The sequence below is a fragment of the Drosophila novamexicana genome, unplaced genomic scaffold (genome assembly GCF_003285875.2).
Source record: "Drosophila novamexicana strain 15010-1031.04,08,12 unplaced genomic scaffold, DnovRS2.1 tig00000770-arrow-pilon, whole genome shotgun sequence".
Lineage (NCBI taxonomy): Eukaryota > Metazoa > Arthropoda > Insecta > Diptera > Drosophilidae > Drosophila > Drosophila novamexicana.
Window position 1 is genome coordinate 309,835 of NW_020824821.1, and position 17,880 is coordinate 327,714.

Below are 17,880 nucleotides of genomic sequence, written 5' to 3' on the forward strand. Positions count from 1 at the left end.
TTGGCGATTTTTAACATTTTTGTCATACTCAAAAACTTTGGCTAGACTCAAAAACTTTGGCTAGACTTAAGATCTCTGTAAATAGTTTTCTTGAAGCGCGTCGTCACACACTTTCAAGTACTTAACAGTTTGAAGAAGAGCAATTTTTGACAAAATGTAAAACACAAGACTTATAAACTCATGGCAAATACTTAAAAATTGTGTTAGGTATTTTAACAGCTGCTGACTTGCTGGTAACTAAAGTATGTACTGCCTAAGACGAACTAAAATGGCAGTAGCATACCTTGCAACGCACGCGATTACATTTTAGAAAATGGAAAGAAATAATAATTTGCAATAAGAGAGAAGCTTGGGCTTACTGTAAGAGAGTTCCCAATAGAGCCTTACTTTAATTACGGTATTAAATGCCTAACAAGGCCAACATTTGCATAGCTTATAGCTTAAGGAAAGCCAGTAAAATGCTCAGCTTAAACTTGAGCTAAAAAGGCGTTTCGATTTGCTGGAACGCCCTGCTAAACTTACATGCTGCTGCTGGCCACATAACTTAACCTAAAACACACACAAACATTTCAAAAGCGGATTTTGCACAAGACCTTGCCATAAAATAGAAAAAAGGGCGAGCGGGCGGCAATGTGAGAATATTTAAAACTTGCTACGTGTTGTTGTTGTTGTAGCTGTGGCATCTGGACGAGAGTGCAATTGTGAAATATGCTAAGCTCGCAATTGTGTGCGTAAAGAACAAGGCAAATCAACCAATTTGAGGGGCACCCCGCATTAGCCCAACCACTGAACAGACCTGACTTGTGTCTTAATGCAAACTAAACATAATAAGCAAAAGCGGCAGCAGCAGCAACAGCAATATCAATATCAGCCAGAAGAGCGTAGAAAACATTTCGCATCGCCCGCAGCATCTGCATGCGGTTGAGCAGCTCGTGTGGCACGCTCCACTCCTGCCGCATTTGCCACACGGCGCATGCTGTGGTGACCCAGTTAAGCGGATTTGCTGGCGGACAGCATACCAGTAGAGGACGCGGATTATTAATTTGCCCGGCATTTTATTAAGAGGCCCCGGAAACATGCGCTCCCAGCACCCAGCAACGATCTTTGCCAGCCTTTGCCTCTGCTTCCTGCTATACCTCGTCCTGCAGCCACAGCTGCTCCACTGTGCCACAGCGGGTAAGTTTGCATAATATCAAATTTGATTTTCATTTTATTTAATTTAATTTTTGGTGCTATATTTGCCGCATATCAAACGCTGCTTACTTTTATATGCCCTCTGTAGCTCTTTGTGTACTTTGCAATAATAATAATTTGATAGGCGGCGTTGGCTGGCGGGGTAGCCTAGGGTAGGAGAAATCTGCGGTTGGGGTTACTGATTTTGAGGCACTTTTCTGCGTTGATTCAACTTTTTACATATTTGAACAGATATGAATTTTAAGTTGTAGAATTGCACTGCTATTTTAAACTTTTTTGCTGGTTTACTTGATGAATTGGCTTAGGAATATATTATTTAGTAATTGGCAGTTGGATAAATAGATTTGGAAAATGCGAAGCGAAAAATGTGTAGAAAGTTTCTATTTGTCTAAACAAATTATATTAGATGCATGTATTAAGCATAAGTGTTAAAAACTGGCAGACTGTGGCAAGCGAGACTAATGAAAGAATACTTAAAGATATACATACATATACCTAATTTAATAAATATAATATTATTTAAACCTTATCATCCTCTCACAAATGGTTATATATACAAATTTAATAAAATTGTTCAAAACAAATCAAAAGCCGTTTATTAAATAAAATAAACAAAAAATCTTTCTGTATAAAATAAATAGATTTCATTCATATTCATATTTGATCTGAAATCAAGAAGCTTACTTGACTTTAATTATGTTCAATTCCAAAGTTTTATGGCTTCCATGCATTAAATAAAATATTGTGTGAAACTTAATAACCCTATTTTTTGCCAGAGTGCAAAGTAGCCTCAAAATACCAAGGTATATGGTAAAATTAAAATAAATAAAAAGTGGTATTTTCACGTTTTTCCTAGACTTTAACTACTTTTTATTAAGTGCCATATAGTAATATTCCAACAAGTATTTGTTAAAGAACTTCCTTTTGTTTTACAGTTCAAATATGCTTTGTTTAACTTATTCTTTGGTTAATTAACCGACTTTACATTTAGCAGTCAAAAGTTTCACTCGAAAACACACAACAAAGTAGTCCTTGAAATGCACCAGAAAAAACTACTCCTGAATAGTAGTTACAATTTTAAAAGGCAAAAGGAAAAACCCAAAAAAAAAAGGAAGAAAAACAAATAAAAATGAGACTCAACTCAATGAGCCAAATGCGATCAAATGCATGCACTTCTTCACACAAAAAACAAAATAGAAAATGTTGAAAAACAGCGGCAGTATGATTCAAATTTGTGAGTGTCCAAAGGGCGACGTGTGGGCTTGACCGGGTGCCTTTCACGGAAATTGTGTTAAAAGCTGGAAAATATTATTTGTAACCGACGCCAAACGTGGCTTATTTTTCTTTTAGCCAAGCCCTTAAATGAACTGTATTGTCTGGGAAATACATCACCCATATATATATTTGTTATTGCTTTTGCTTAACTTAATTTTTGATCAATTTTAATCCGAAGCTGATGAAAAATTCTCTGTGATTGCGTTAGTTGAGTATTTCGCATTAATTCTTTTATATACACATATGCATCTGCCATATGTATTCGGATGAGCTCTGGCAGAGCATTCACTGGTCTGTATGCCAGATGAAATATACAATTGCCAGTTGCTTCTTGTTGATTTTTGCGATTGTTGGCTATGAAAGTGGTGGACGCAGCGCTTGAGAAGCCACAATTCCGACTACAAATGGACCAGCCGCCAGTTACAAGACCGACAACAACGAAAATACTCGGGGAACCTCGATACATATATATGTATCTATATATATATATATATATATATATGGAGGGTATAGGAAGGGAAAATTGCGACCAAGTCGAACAATGAAAACAACAACAAAACCGTGCTGCATAAAGTGGCTGCTGCTGCTGTTGCTCGTCGCTCGAGATGAAAACTTTTACTTTTGTTTAATCAAATTCTGCAGGAAGTCGAGCACCATTGAATGCTTGTAACAAAACTGGCTCTGTAGCACTGCCGCCCGCCCGCCCCTCCGGCGGCCTGAGGGCTGCCAGGCATTAGGCGAGTAACTAACTCATTCAGTTGCCCACGGCCGCAGGCATTTGACCGCCATTCTTCATTGTTGTTTTGTTTTTGGCATTTTGGCTTTTTGGCTGCTGCCACAGTCACAGCCCCAGTTCCGACTACGCGCCCCCTCTACTGCTGGCTTGTCAGACAAGTGCCCGGCTCCGGCTCCCTCGAGATTCCAGTGGTTAGCCGCTCAACTGGCACGCCTGACTTAAACGCTTAGGCACAATTATTACACAAATTACGGCCCGGGGTGGAAGCGAGCTGTGGGCTGCGCGCAGTGCCCATCATCATTATTAGCGCCTTCTCGACAGCTATTTGATGAGCGGAGTGTCCGGCTCTGTGGTGTTTCAGTTGAGATTACATGACCATGACCATATTCCGAGCGAGGTCCAATTTTCATCAACAGCTCAACAGATCCAACTGATCCAGTCGAATCGAATCGACTCAACAACATGCCCATCATAATTAGGAAAAGTGTCGATTTGTTGTTGGTACGAAACGGGATGGGTGCACACAAACATCTAAGGGATTACACACAAAGAAAATCCTGCATTCTTAAATGCACTCAAGTGTAAATTGTGTTCCAAAAGTTAAGCACAAGAGTTAACGAAGGGTTCAAGCAATTTAGTTTAGTTAAAGCCATAAATGCTTTACCGCAAAAGCTTTAACTATTTGAAAATATAATTTATTATTTTTTTTGTTATTTTTTGTTTTGTTTTGTTTGTTTATCAACTTAAATTAAATTTATATGAATATTTGCAAACTACTTATTCTACTAGTAAGTCTAATATAAAAATTTACAAGGATGGATGATATAAATCGATTTGGTGAGACCTTCGCAATCTCCTTCGCTTTCGGACTCATCCATTCCTACGTCTATTAAGAAGACGCCTAGCCAGACGATTAGGATGGTTTCTTAGTCGCGATATGTCATTACATATCCTGCCTGTATATTTATAACGTCCCCGACATTGGGGCACCAGACAGATATCGGAGCGTTTTTGCTTGAAACCCCCTGATTTGCGTTAGACGGGACTTTGCAGCAATACCGTATACCTGTATTCATTAACGCCAGGCGGGAGCTATGCCGGTTTTATAGATGGTTTCTTTATTTTTTAAAGATAGCGCACTGTTTGGAAGCCATCTTAGTTTTCTCAATCTGTTATTCAGGGTAACTGAAACACTTGTGATGTGTTTGCTAAAATTCAAGCGCCTGTCTAAGTGCACTGCCATTTGCGTGCGTCGCCAATTAACCGCGCAAGAATACTCTCGGACACATATCCCTCCGTAGCGCATAGGTCACATTGGCACATTTATTTAAATTAATGCCAATACTTTAAATTTGTGAAGATATTGCCGCAGGACGTCAGTAGCTTTGTAAAGACATTTTTTTCTTGATAAGATGGCTCTGTGTTCTGCAAAAGTGGCGATAGTAAGGTCGTGTAGATCCGCGACTTCAATTGTACAGCCAGTGGGAATGTCATAGGTAAAGAGGGTATAGAGCGTAGGCCCCAACACACTCCCTTAAGGAATGCCAAATAAAGCTGCGGTGGCAGCAAGGGCTTGATTTTGCAGAGTAGTCCAGCATGCCAGGCCCTGTCGAAGGCTTGTTTTATGTTTAAGTTCGAAAGCCTCGGAGAAAAAATTCCGATGTGCCATGAGATTTTCGGAACCCGAACTGAAAGGGGGAATTTTTTATTTAATTCTATCCATAGACAGCAGTCCCGTAAGCAGTATAAATCAAGTAAACAACCCAACTTGTATTGCCAACCAATTCAAGCCGCAGTTTAAATTCAATTGACTTTTTGAGAATACACAAATATTCCATGGTACAATAATATACTGTAGAATATTTCAATAAAGATCGGTTAAGAAAACACCAAACTTATATGTAACTGCGCAATTGGATGGGGCAGCTAAAGAATACTTCAAGAATTTCTGTATACATGTACACACACATTTATACGCGTCTGCTTCGCATTCTATCGCATTCTAGCAGCATGGTAATTGCGACCTTTAATTTTGTAATTTTAGTTCGTTTTTTTGTCAAAACGTTGTCTGTTGATTAGAGACATAGCAAGTAATTCGGTCAGTTGCGAGTTCAAACCCTGCCAAGGGAACTTTTTTTTTTTATACCCCGAACCCATTAAAAATGGGTAAAGGGGATATTGTATTTGTGCAAAATCCTAATGTATATAACAGGCAGAAGGAAGCATCTCCGACCCCATAAAGTATATATATTCTTGATCAGCATCAATAGCCGAGTCGATCTAGCCATGTCTGTCTGTCCGTCCGTCCGTCCGTCCGTCCGTCCGTCCGTCCGTCCGTCCGTATGTATGAACGCAAGGATCTCAGAACCTATAAGAGCTAGAGACTTGAAATTTTAGATGTAGATGCCTCAGCTCCCGCGCAGATCGAGTTTGTTTCCGATAATCGATAACTTCCTCAGTTTCCAAGCAATCGATAAGAAACGATATCGACATCCTGTTTTTTTTAGCAAATTGGGCAAATAATAAGAGCTAGAGCCACCTAACATGTTATGTTGCTTCTAGAATATTATATATATTGCAGGAATCTTTCATTTCATACCTATCGCCACCTCCCCGCTACCACCCTAGAACTATAAATCAAGTTAATAACCCAACTTTTATTGCCAACCAATTTAAACCACAATTTAAATGCAATTAATTTTTTCAGAATACACAAATATTCTATGGTACAATAAGATATACTGTAGAAAATTTCATAAAGATCGGTTAAGAAAAACCAAAATTATATGCAACTGCGCAATTGAATGGGGCAGCAGCTTTAAGAATTTCTGTATACATGTACACACACACATTCATGCGCGTCTGCTTCGCATTCTAATAGCATGGTAATTGCATCTTTTTTTTGTAATGTTGTTTTAGTTCCTTTTTTCATCATAAGTAATTAATTGTTGGTGTGGCTGCTGAGTAGAGGCATACCAAGTGGTGCGGTCTGTCGCGAGTTCGAGCCCTACCGGGGAAAGTATTATTATTTTTTTTTTTTTTTTTGCTGGTGTGGCTGTTGAGTAGAGTCGACAGTAAGTAATGCGGTCAGTTGCAAATTCGAGCCCTGCCAAGGGAACTTTTTTTATTAATTTATTTGGTGTTGGAATCAGAGGGTTCAGGGTATCCCCTAGTCGGGAGCTCCAGACTAGAATCTCTTACTGGTTTTTAATATATTTGGTGTTGGAATAAAAGGGTTCAGGGTATTCCCTAGTCGGGAGCTCTCGACTAGAACCTCTTACTTATTATCTTATTAATTTGTCACGAATGATATTAAATTTAATGGAACACAATTTTTATACTCTTGTAGAGGGTATTATAATTTTGTCGTGAAATGTGTAACGCTTAGAATCTTGATCAGCATCAACAGCCGAGTCGACATAGCTATGTCCGTCTGTCTGTTTCTATGCGAACTAGTCTCTCAGTTTTAAAGCTATCTTCATGAAACTTTGCAGAAAACCCTCGTTCTGTTGCACGCAGCACATGTGTCAAAACCTGGATCGGACCACTATATCATATAGCTGCCATAAGAACGATCGGTCGAAAATTAAGTTGTTGTATGGAAAACTTTTTGTCATTCAAAATATTTTAATTAAACACGGCATTTAAAGATTTCACTATGCTCCCTTCATTTTTGCAAAATCTTATTTACATCGGACTACTATATCATATATCTGCCATAGGAACGATCGGTCGAAAACTAGGTTTTTGATTAAAAACCTTTTTTTATTATCAAGATATCTTGCCCAAACTTGGCATTAACTATTTTCCCTACGCTTCTTAGATACGGGCAAAGCACTATAAGCATTATGAAAAGGTTGGGTCTGCTAGGGTATTAGATCTTCGGCGTGCCGAAGATAGCTTTTCTTTCTCGTTATTTTTTTTTGTCAACTTATTTTGGAGAGTAGCAAACGTGTGGCATGAGCTGGTGGCTTACGTTTCTAAGCGTCGGACTAGCAAGCGGCAGGACGCCGGTTCAAATTTAGCAGAAAATGTCATAGGCGAATTCAAAGACGTGTATTGATAGATTGTATATTAGATTATTCATATATGTGGGGCAATTCCGGGTTATATACTCTGATATACCTATATTTTACTTAATTTTTCAGCTAAGGTTTTTGGCTACAGATTTAGATCTCACTTTTGTCCTTTCAATTCAAGCAACAATTCTTTTTTCTTTAAGTTAAAGTTTGAGAGTCACTATTACAGTTTAAGAATCATTAAGTGTACAAAAGCAGTCCTTTGATCATTTTAATAGGTTCTGCATTTTGCTTTTTGTATTCAATCAAAAATAAAGTCACAGTCCAGTTATTTAAAAAATCTGAATTGAATTGGAATTCATTTTGTTTTTTTTTTTTTTTTTAAATATGTTTCCAAAAAATGTGTTTTCTGTCCCAAATTGATACAAGTGCTTATTTTTGACATTTTCCAAGAATTTGCAAGTCTATTTTTTTTTTTTTATTTAAGCCCATTTAGAATTTGACGGTTTCCCAATGGAATCAATTTGCACAATCCAAAGTTCGGAGGGTGTTGAATGGTGGTTGTGGGGGAGTGGGGAGGGGGGTGTACTTATTGTCAAGTGTAGGGAAATTAAGTATGTAAGCGTCATCGAGGAAGGGCGGAGGGGCCTGACATGTTCTGAGTGTGTCTGTTAGATGGTTTTATTGGCATACATGATCCCGACTTAAGTGCCCAAGGGATTTAGGTGGTTAATTTTAGTATGAGAAGAGCCCCCAGCGTATGTGTGTGTGTATGGATGTATCTAACGTTTATAAAATGCTTTTAGTAATAAAGTCATTGCGAATGCTGCATGACGAGGCTGAAAGTCATTTCATGCCACAATCTCAGACTTTGTCTCGATTCTCCAATCAAGGCTCAAACTCAATCTTGGAGCCAGCCGCAGGCTACGTCTGGCAGCGAGTCATCGAGTCGCTTTTGCCGCTTGGTCGAGCCTCATTACGCAAGTTTGTGCCACCAATTGGGGCAAGTGCTTGGTTGGCGAGCGGCCGTCATTTTATCTTTTTATATTTTACTCTGCGCACAATTTGCGTGTGTTGCGTGTGTGTATGTGTGCGTGTGTGTGTGTGTGACTTTTTATAACTTTTTATACATTTTTAATTTGTTGCCTGGGCTCTTTTTTGTTGCTCAGAGATTAAGCAAATTTTCGTAGCACACTTTAAGGCTGCGGCGACTGCTATTCTCGCCCGCCCGTCCAATATGATATTTCACCTAATATTGTCGCTTTATTATTTTGTTTTTCTTTTTGCGCCGTGCGCGTCTCCTTCGCGTAATTCACTTGTTTTATTGCAGTTTCGCTTCCCTCTTGCTTTTTTCTTACGCTGTTTTGATTTGTGCCTGCCACGCCCCCCGCCTCGTCCACAAAATATTCATGTTTCGCTTTTATATGCCTTGAACTCGCACAGCTTGACAGCTGTTTGGTCCTTAGCTTGTTTGCAGTTAATGAGTTGAGGCAGTCCATGTACTGTGGGCCGCATACCTCAAATTAAAGGATAATAATTTATTATACAAACGCTCTGTTTAGGAGGAATTAATGTATTTAAAGTACAAAGCATACATTTAAATAAATTCTTATAACTATGTTAAGTCAACATATTTAAAAAAATACTTCGTATTTTATAAACTAAATAAAATAGTTTATATAATAAGAATTTATTTCAATTTAAAATATATTCAAATTCAAAGTCATTTAAATGGCGGGAATTCTAAAGGAAATATATTCTATATATATAAATACACTTAAAGACAACAGAAAAAGCCAGTAAATAATTGAATTATAACTATTTATATTTGCAAATAGACTTATTTTCGCTTACATAAAATTAAATTAAATTATCTTTTGGTCAAATTAATTATTAAATTAAAAACTTGTGATTTCTATAAATAAATATTCAACTTAATTATTAGGTTTTGGCATATCCATCAACTTTTGGTCCTCTTGTACAGTTTTTGTGGTCTGCATAATTGTGTGGCTTTTGGGCAATTTGATTATCATAAAAAGAAAAATAATTATTATGATCAAGTTGTTGCAGTGCATCATTAGATCAGGCAATTAAAAAGTTTTTGTATGAAATCGCTTTATCTTTATTGCACGTACACGTCGCATAAACATAAAACATGATAACATGGCGCACAAACAGACACACATATAAACACACACACACACTCGCACACACACAAACACACTCAAGCTGCGGCTCGTTAAATGCCGCCATCGGGATTTGCATTTGCTCGCAACACTTCGTACTGCGCATTCCCCCGCCTGTTGATTGGATAGTTGGGTTAAGAGTTCTGTCTTATAAGTGCCCAATAGCTGGCAAGCTCTCCGACAGTTGCGCTTTCCGCAGGGCATAACTTAATTAACGAGCAATAACTTCATCTGGGCTCGAGATCCAACTAAATATTACGCATACGCCGCGTGCAACGTAGCAAAAGTTTTTTCCAGTCTTACAAACTTTGAAACATGTAATTTGCGAATTTGTGAATTTCTGAGTTTTGCACTCGGCTGCATATTAATAATTGCACTCAATATTAATTAAATTGAAGGAATCACAGTGCATCTTGTGCACAGAGTGTATCAGGTATCTTTTTATATGTGGCACGACACAGTTTTACCTCGCCATCTGTAGCCAAAATTATTCGTTGCGAAATTTATGGCATCAATTTGGCAAATTTACGCGCAGCCCACAGGACAGGTAGCCAACAAGTGTCATAGGTGCATAAATTATTACCAATTTCCTATTTATTATTCAAATTCTTTTGGCTTAATACCAAGCATGCGTGGGTGCGAGTGTTCGAAAAAAAGGTTAACTGAGTTGCAAATTGTTAAAATATTTCAATATTTTGTACTGTCTTCGGAGTGAATTACAGATTTATGAATACACCGTAGAGCCAAAAAAAAAATAAATAAAATGAGAAAAATGTATTTAATAATCAAAACTAAATTTTATTAAATTTACTATATATTTTAACAAATTTTTGTTTGACTTTCGTTAAAGACTTGTCCATGTCCAAAGCGCGCTAGAAGCACAAAAAGCGGATAATTTATAAAATTGGCCCAATAATTAGCAAGTATTTGTTTAGAGTGTTAATGATATAATTGAGGCATTCGCCAAAGTAAATAACTTTAATTAGATCAGATACAAAAGCAAATATAATTTAAGGGTGCGTCTACTGCTCGTCTGCTGCGTGGTTCGAGAGCAGCTTTTAATTTCTATGATTATATAATGGCTAACAGGCAATACCTCTCCCGCACTTCCTCTGACCGTGGAAAAGCCCAGCCTAGCTCTTTGCGACTTGCACAATAAACTTCTGAAAAAGTTGTTTATACCCTTGCAGAAGGTATTATAATTTAATCGTGAAATGTGTAACTCATAGAAGGAGACATTTCCGACCCCATAAGGTATATATATTATTGATCAGTATCAACAGCCGAGTCGATATAACCATGTCCGTCTTACCGTTTGCCTGTTTCTATGCGAACTACTCTCTCAGTTTTAAAACTATCTTCATGAAATTTTGCAATCCCTCTTTCTGTTACATGCATCACATATGTATAAACCAGCTGGATCGGACCACTATGCCATAGGAACCATCGGTCGAAAATTAAGTTGTATGAAAAACATTTTTGTTTATCAAGATATCTGACCAAGCTCGAGATTAACTATTTTCCCTGTGCTTTTTAGATACAAGCAAAGCATTATGAAAAGGTTGGGTCTGCAAGGGTATTAGATCTTCAGCGTGCCTAAGATAGTCTTTTATTTCTCCTTTCTTTTTCAATTGAAATGGGCTTTTTATGATGTCCGTTCACATGGGCGTGTTTCTGTCGGCCGTGCCCATCTAAATTATGCAAATCAATACAAACTCCACTTGCTTTTCCTACTTGAAGGTAATTAGCTAATTAATTTCGAAATTGTTTTAATATGCAGACTGTGCCTAAGCGTGATGAATGCCACTTGATAGCGGCGGGCGGTTGGGTGGTGCAACCTCTTAAACTTGTCGAGATTAATTTATTGAACTGTATGCGCTGAATTTAATCGCTTTAATTGTTGCTGGGCCTATTAGATAAATGGGCTCAGGTCATTTGAAATATGTAAGCAGCTTAAGCAGCTGACTGAAAACAAAACACAAACACATTAATTTGTAGCTGACAATGCGTTTTTCTCTACAATTCTCACTCGCCCTCTGTCTCTCGCTATCTCTTTCTTTCTCAGCAGAACGAGGATTGGAGGCGGCAACGGCCACATCGTCAATATTAAGGAGCGACAGAATAAATGACGGCACATTTCATGGAAGTCAATCAAAGAGAGAGGCGACATTCGCAAAATCGGTGCCATCAATTCCGGCGACAACGCAAATTGCCAAAGCAAATGACGAGCAAACAGCAACAGCAACAACTACAAAAACAACTATGCAGACAAATGCAAGTTTGTCTATTGCAGCAGCAACTGCATTGCCCAACCACAGCAACATTAATAACATAAGCAACAATGAGGCTCGACATGGGCAGGGGACAAGCGGATACACAATGGCCACATCCGTACCGGTGGTGACGGCCGCGCTGCAAGCAAATCTTATTATGAGCAATAGAAATGTGGAGGAGCAGGAGCCATTGGAGCACAAGCACAAAATTACGCAGTACAACGCATTGTTGCCAGCCAACAAGGGCAACAGCTCCACGGCAACAGTGGAGGCAGCCACAGCAGCAGCAGCAACAACGGAGGAGTCAACAACAACGACAACAACGACAACACGTCGACCAACACCGAGCACTACGCTGAAGCCACCGCCAACAATAGATGATTACCAGACAATAATTAGCCAAGCGGGAACCCATGCCTACCTGCCCTGCAATGTAAGTGAAACTCAATTCAAGCTCCGAACTCCCTTTAATTAACAGTCCATAATGCGCCCAAAATGAGGTACCCAATCAAAGGGGCTAGAGGCTGGTTTTCTGTTTGCCGATAAGACTAATTGGTCAACTGCACAAAAGTCCAACTGAGCGAGAAAAGCCGCCACTCGAGCATTCGTACACACTCGCACACACTCACACTTCTCCGAAGAATTTGCAAATGGAGACGAGGCCTCAACACGCTTCAGTTAATGTCATAATTATATTGGGCTTTGCTTGAACGCATTAAGCAACTAGCGAATGTGCGCATGGATTAGAGCATTTTAAATTTATTAAAATAATTTAATTGCAAAGCCAAAAATGCCAAGGTTAGGCGCTTAGTCCAGTTTTTAAACAGCGTTAATGTTGTTATGGCTAAGCCTATTATCATTTTTAATTATTAATCTGAATCTTGGTATAAATACTTGACTATTTTATTTTCTTGCAAAAACTTGCAATATGAAAATAAATTAAATTGAAACAAAATTTGAGCTTTTAAATTTAAAAAAGTGAGTTCCCAAATATTATTAACTTTTTATACCCTGAACCCATTATATTGTATTTGTGCGAAAGCCAAATGTATGTAACAGGCAGAAGGAAGCATCTCCGACCCCATAATGTATATACATATATTCTTGATCAGCACCAATAGCCGAGTCAATCTAGCCATGTCCGTCTGTCCGTCCGTCCGTCCGTCCGTATGTATGAACGCAAGGATCTCAGAACCTATAAAAGCTAGAGACTTGAAATTGCTCCTAGTTCCCGCGCAGATCGAGTTTGTTTCCGATAATCGACAACTTACTCAGTTTCCAAGCATTCGATAAAAATCGATATCGATATCCTGTTTTTGGGCAATTTTGGTAAATAATAAAAGCTAGAGTCACCAAACTTGACATATAGCTTCTAAAATAGAATATATATATATTCATTAGATGTTGGAAGAAGAGGGTTCAGGGTATCGCCTAGTCGGGAGCTCCCGACTAGAACCTCTTACTTGTTATTTTATTTCATTTGTATTATTACCATATATAAAATTTTTTATTTTTATTCTATCTTGTATTTTTTAAAGAGAATCTTCTTCTTGTCAGAGCTAACAAAAATGGGGATTTTTAAATTTACCATATAAAATACCCCTTCAAGTTAACCAAATCCTCTTCAATCCGTTACATGGGCAAAACTGAACGAATTTGATTGATATGGACCTGCCTGTTCGTGGTTTGAGCTTTTGATTGATTCGGCTTAGTATTTAATAGATTTAAAAATGTTGGGCCCTCCAAATATAATGAAACACCTTTTCAGCGAGCTTAAGTACTTCGAGAAGTGCACATCCCTTGAAAGTTGAGAGCTTACAGTACTTATGATTATTTAGCTGGTTTTTCTTTTAATAACCTTCCCTTTTTTTGTTGCGATTGTCAATGACTTGCATAAAGCGGATGCTTATGCCAAATAATGCCTGAACACTGGCACAGTATTAAGTTGTTGACCGAACCGCGGAGCTGAAGAGGGCAAAATGAAAAGTTGATTGATTTTTGCTCAAATCCAATCAAGCGCTCGCTCCTCGCGCTGTTTATTTTCAACGCAGGTTTTTTTTATTTTTTATTTTTGCATAATAATAACTGAAACATGTAAGAGGTTCTAGTCGGGAACTCCCGACTAGGGGATACCCTGAACCCTCTTCTTCCAACATCAAATGCATATATATATATTCTATTTTAGAAGCTATATGTCAAGTTTGCTGACTCTACCTCTTTTGTTTACCAAAATTGCCCAAAAAACAGGATATCGATATCGATTTTAATCGATTGCTTGGAAACGGAGTAAGTTATCGATTATCGGAAACAAACTCGATCTGCGCGGGAGTTAGGAGCATCTACATCTAAAATTTCAAGTCTCTAGCTCTTATAGGCTCTGGGATCGTTGCGTTCATACATACGGACGGACGGACGGACAGACAGAAGGGCATGGCTAGATCGACTCGGCTATTGATGATGATCAAGAATATATATACTTTGAGGGGTCGGAGATGCTTCCTTCTGCCTGTTACATACATTTGGATTTTGCACAAATACGATATACCCTCATACCCATCTTTAATGGGTTCAGGGTATAAAAATATTGACAAAGCATTTTATGTGTTCTTTTCTTTTTTTCACTTTTTTTTTTTTAATAATCATTGATAATTTATAAAAAGCATCTGATTATGCGGAGTTCTCTTGCTCAATCGGTTCGCTGCGGTCACCCAACGCGGGCTGTGGAACGCGGGGGGATTCGCGGAAGTGGCGATTGCTGCTTAAGTGTGGGTGCGGGGGTAGGGGTTCAACTTTGCTTCGCTTTGAACTAATTTACGTTGGCGCTGTCGGAACTGAAAGAAAACAAACCGGAAATTGCTGCTGCCACGCCCTAAGCCCCCAGCTCCCCGATCCTTCCTGCTCCATGCTACCCACTTCCCAGTCCAATTTATAGCCAAAGGCAACGCCATTTTCGCAGCTGACCCAAATATTCCAAGCCTGGCCCCAGTGCACACCACACACACACACACACGCACAGTGTCTTGGGCGTGGCAGCAGCTCGCACGCGCCCTTGTGTGTGTGTGTGTGTGTGTGTGTGGCAGTCGAAGTCCATCCGCTAATAACTTTGTTACTGCAGCCTCGCTTCCTTGGCCCAGTGCCTGGCACGCAGCACACAAGCTTTGAATGATGATAGTCACTTTAATGATCATTATAATTACATAAGCATAATCATGATTGTCATTATAATTGGCGCAGACGCCGCTCTGTTTATAGAGCAAATTATTTTGAGTTCTTCGCTTGCCATTTGCTAAAAAAACTAAAAGATACAAAAGTACCTTAACTGGCGTCGGTAGCTGCTTAAAAAACAAACGAACACTTTTCTGTTTTCACTCCTTCGTGTTTATTGAAATGAACTCTTCCGTAACAGCAACAATAATAGCTTCCAACTCGTACTGAAGTTTCTGTTAAAAATAGGAATGACAAAAAAGAAACAGCTGAAAATGTTCATTATTTAAAAAGTGAAAGTTTACTTAACTTTTTGCATGGTATTTATTTCATTGTGATTTATTTTATGTATGCACGTTAACAATTCTTTTAATTTCTTATCTTTCCATATATATGAAGACGGAGGTTTTTTTTTATATTTATATTAATTGTATCCCGAACCCATTATAAACGGATAAAAAGGGTGTATTTGTGCAAATGTATGTATTAGGCAGAAGAAAGTATCTCCGATCAGCATCAATAGCCGAGTAGATCTGGCCATATCCGTATGTTTGTCCGACCGTCTGTCCGTCGATCTCAGAACCTATAATACCGCGCAATACGAGTTTGTTTCCGATAATCGATGTGTTCTCCTGTTTTCAAGCAATCGATAAGAATCGAAGCACGTCTCTAAGGTTTTATGATCTACATATGCTGGATAATATATAAAAATCAAGTATCATTTATTTTATAACTACTACCGCGTCCCTCTCCCAACTAGCGCGAGTCGTATTTTGTGTTGGTAGAAAAAGGTTAGGATATCCCCTAGTCGATCCCTGCCGACAGGAGCCTTACTTACTTATTTTCTCTTTAAAAATGTACCTCTTACAATTTATAAATTTTTGAAATCATTTAGAGGAATTATTTGCGATTGCACAGCAAAAATCCAATAAATATGTCAATAGATAAATGGTACCGAGCATGATCTGAATTTTCTTATATAGTGAAACAAAACACTATAAAATAAATAACAGAATTAGTTATCTCTCATAAAAAAAGTATATGTCAACTACTTGTGAATCTTAAACAAACTTAAAGAAGATTCCTATAAAATAAAACTTGTATATCTTTAAGTCTCCGACACATTTTAATAATACGGAATGCTCAAGCAATAAATAAATGAAACGTTTTGTACTGCCTGTGGAATAAAGGGCCCTACCGAATCTTTGGCCTTCCAAGCAGCACATCAGATATTCAAATTTCCTTGGGGCTAAGCAGCGCGTAGGCAAACACATCACTTAAGACTGATTATCCGATAAAGTAGGAGGGAGAAAAGGCAACATATATTTTGTATTTGAAGCCAATAATATGTTTGCGCTTGCAATCTATAAATCTGCTTAAACCAAATCAATTAATAAAAAATTTGAAGCCGCAGGCGTTCCATAGAGCGTATATCGAGACAATGGCAAAAAAAAGCTTTGCCTGCAAGCACTTGATTTTTTTTTTTGAAGCTATTTTACCCCAGTCCTCTACCTGCCTCATTTTGGCTTATTTTGCAAAGTCTGCGAAAAGTTTTCGTTAAGCAGATGTGAAGAAAAGGAAAGCAACAAACAAAATGTTAAAGGAATGTTATCCATGGAGTTGTCGAGGCTGGCGCTCTTTGAGGTGTATTGTTGTGTGAAAGAATTGGCCAAATAAAAGAAAGAAATTATTTGCAAACAACTTTAGACAGAATTCGCAAATGTATGGGCAAACTTTGTTGTCTGCGTGCCTTTGGATTTTCAAAAATCGCTGCTGACGACAGCAAATGAAAAAGTAAAACGAACATAAAAGCCAAGAGCCAAAAACATGAATACAACTATGGCCATGCCGATGGGTCTGGTTTGGCTTTGGATATAATATGATATGGGTGCAGTCGGCCAGTCAAGTTTGCCAAACTATAAGTGCCACTTGCCGGGTTTATAGACCGTTTCCAGCTGCTTGACTTTAATGCAATGCTAATATTGGACCAAGATTTTGAGAGTGGGAAAGTGAGAGAGTGTTTATATTAAATGCAACTAATTAAAAATATTTAAATTGCCAAGACACACACAGACAGAGATGGGACCGATGCGAGGCATCTTGATAAATTCGATGCCAAAATACGGTCATTAATTTTTTAGCAAATTAAGCACAATCTACACGAACCCAGCCGCATAATGCGCCATCCATAAGCGAGGGATTTAAATTAGCTAACGCCAAGTGGTGCTCCAGCTCGGGCACAACCTGAGCCCCAAGCCACATGAATATTTGTCAGCTAGCCAGCCAGCCAGTCCGCAGGAGCTTGGAAGGAGGTGCCACAAAGAGAGCCTTGTGTACTTACACTTGCCACGTACTCCAAAAAGCAGCTGAAGGAGTTCCCTAGCAGTTGCTCCAGTTACAACCGCCTACTCCCCGCCTGTGCGCCTCTGCACGTGCCTAGGAGATGCTTGGCTGGCTTCCCAGCTGTCTCTCAGCTCGGGCAAGTGGATAAGCATCTTCACTTAATACGCTGAGTATAATGTCGATGCTCCGCCAGATGATAATCATCCTTTGTGCGATACTCACGATTTCACTGCCTTTCGCAAAATTTAATAAAGTCGCCGCGCCGCACCCTGTAGAATGGTTTATTTATAGCTGTATAATTTACAGTTTGCAGAAAATGAAAGAGAAGGGAGACTTTTATATATTTGATATAGAAATCACACTAATGAACATTTTTGTTTAGCTTTTTAAGTAAAAAGAAAGCTTTCTATGTTTAATATTTGAAATCATGCGTGTCCTGGCGGTGGCCTTAAATATTCTGTCATTTTTATCGCAAAACATAATTTTCCTTAATCTATAATCATTTTGTTCGGCAAAGGTTATAAATTACCTAAAATCATGTTCTCCATTCCTATGCCAAGCAGCACTCGCGATTAAACTTGACACAACGTAAAAATTCAAAAAAAAAAAATGAAAAAAAAAGGAAAATTTTATAAAAAGCTCGCCAGTTA

General features: G+C 38.5%; 1 protein-coding gene across 3 annotated transcripts in view; it reads left to right on the forward strand.

Annotated features, from left to right (window-relative positions):
- The window catches only part of LOC115763842 (mucin-5AC-like), a 76,580-nt gene that overhangs the window by 1,936 nt on the left and 56,764 nt on the right, over positions 1-17,880 (forward strand). The window contains exons 2-3 of one of the 3 annotated variants that reach the window (XM_030706606.1): positions 675-1,176; positions 11,476-12,116. In XM_030706606.1, the coding sequence (XP_030562466.1) occupies positions 1,077-1,176; positions 11,476-12,116 (741 nt within the window). In that variant the 5' untranslated portion in view covers positions 675-1,076. Of the gene's footprint in view, positions 1-500; positions 1,177-11,475; positions 12,117-17,880 lie in introns of those variants that run through there. The other 2 variants (XM_030706607.1, XM_030706605.1) reach the window with 2 other exon arrangements.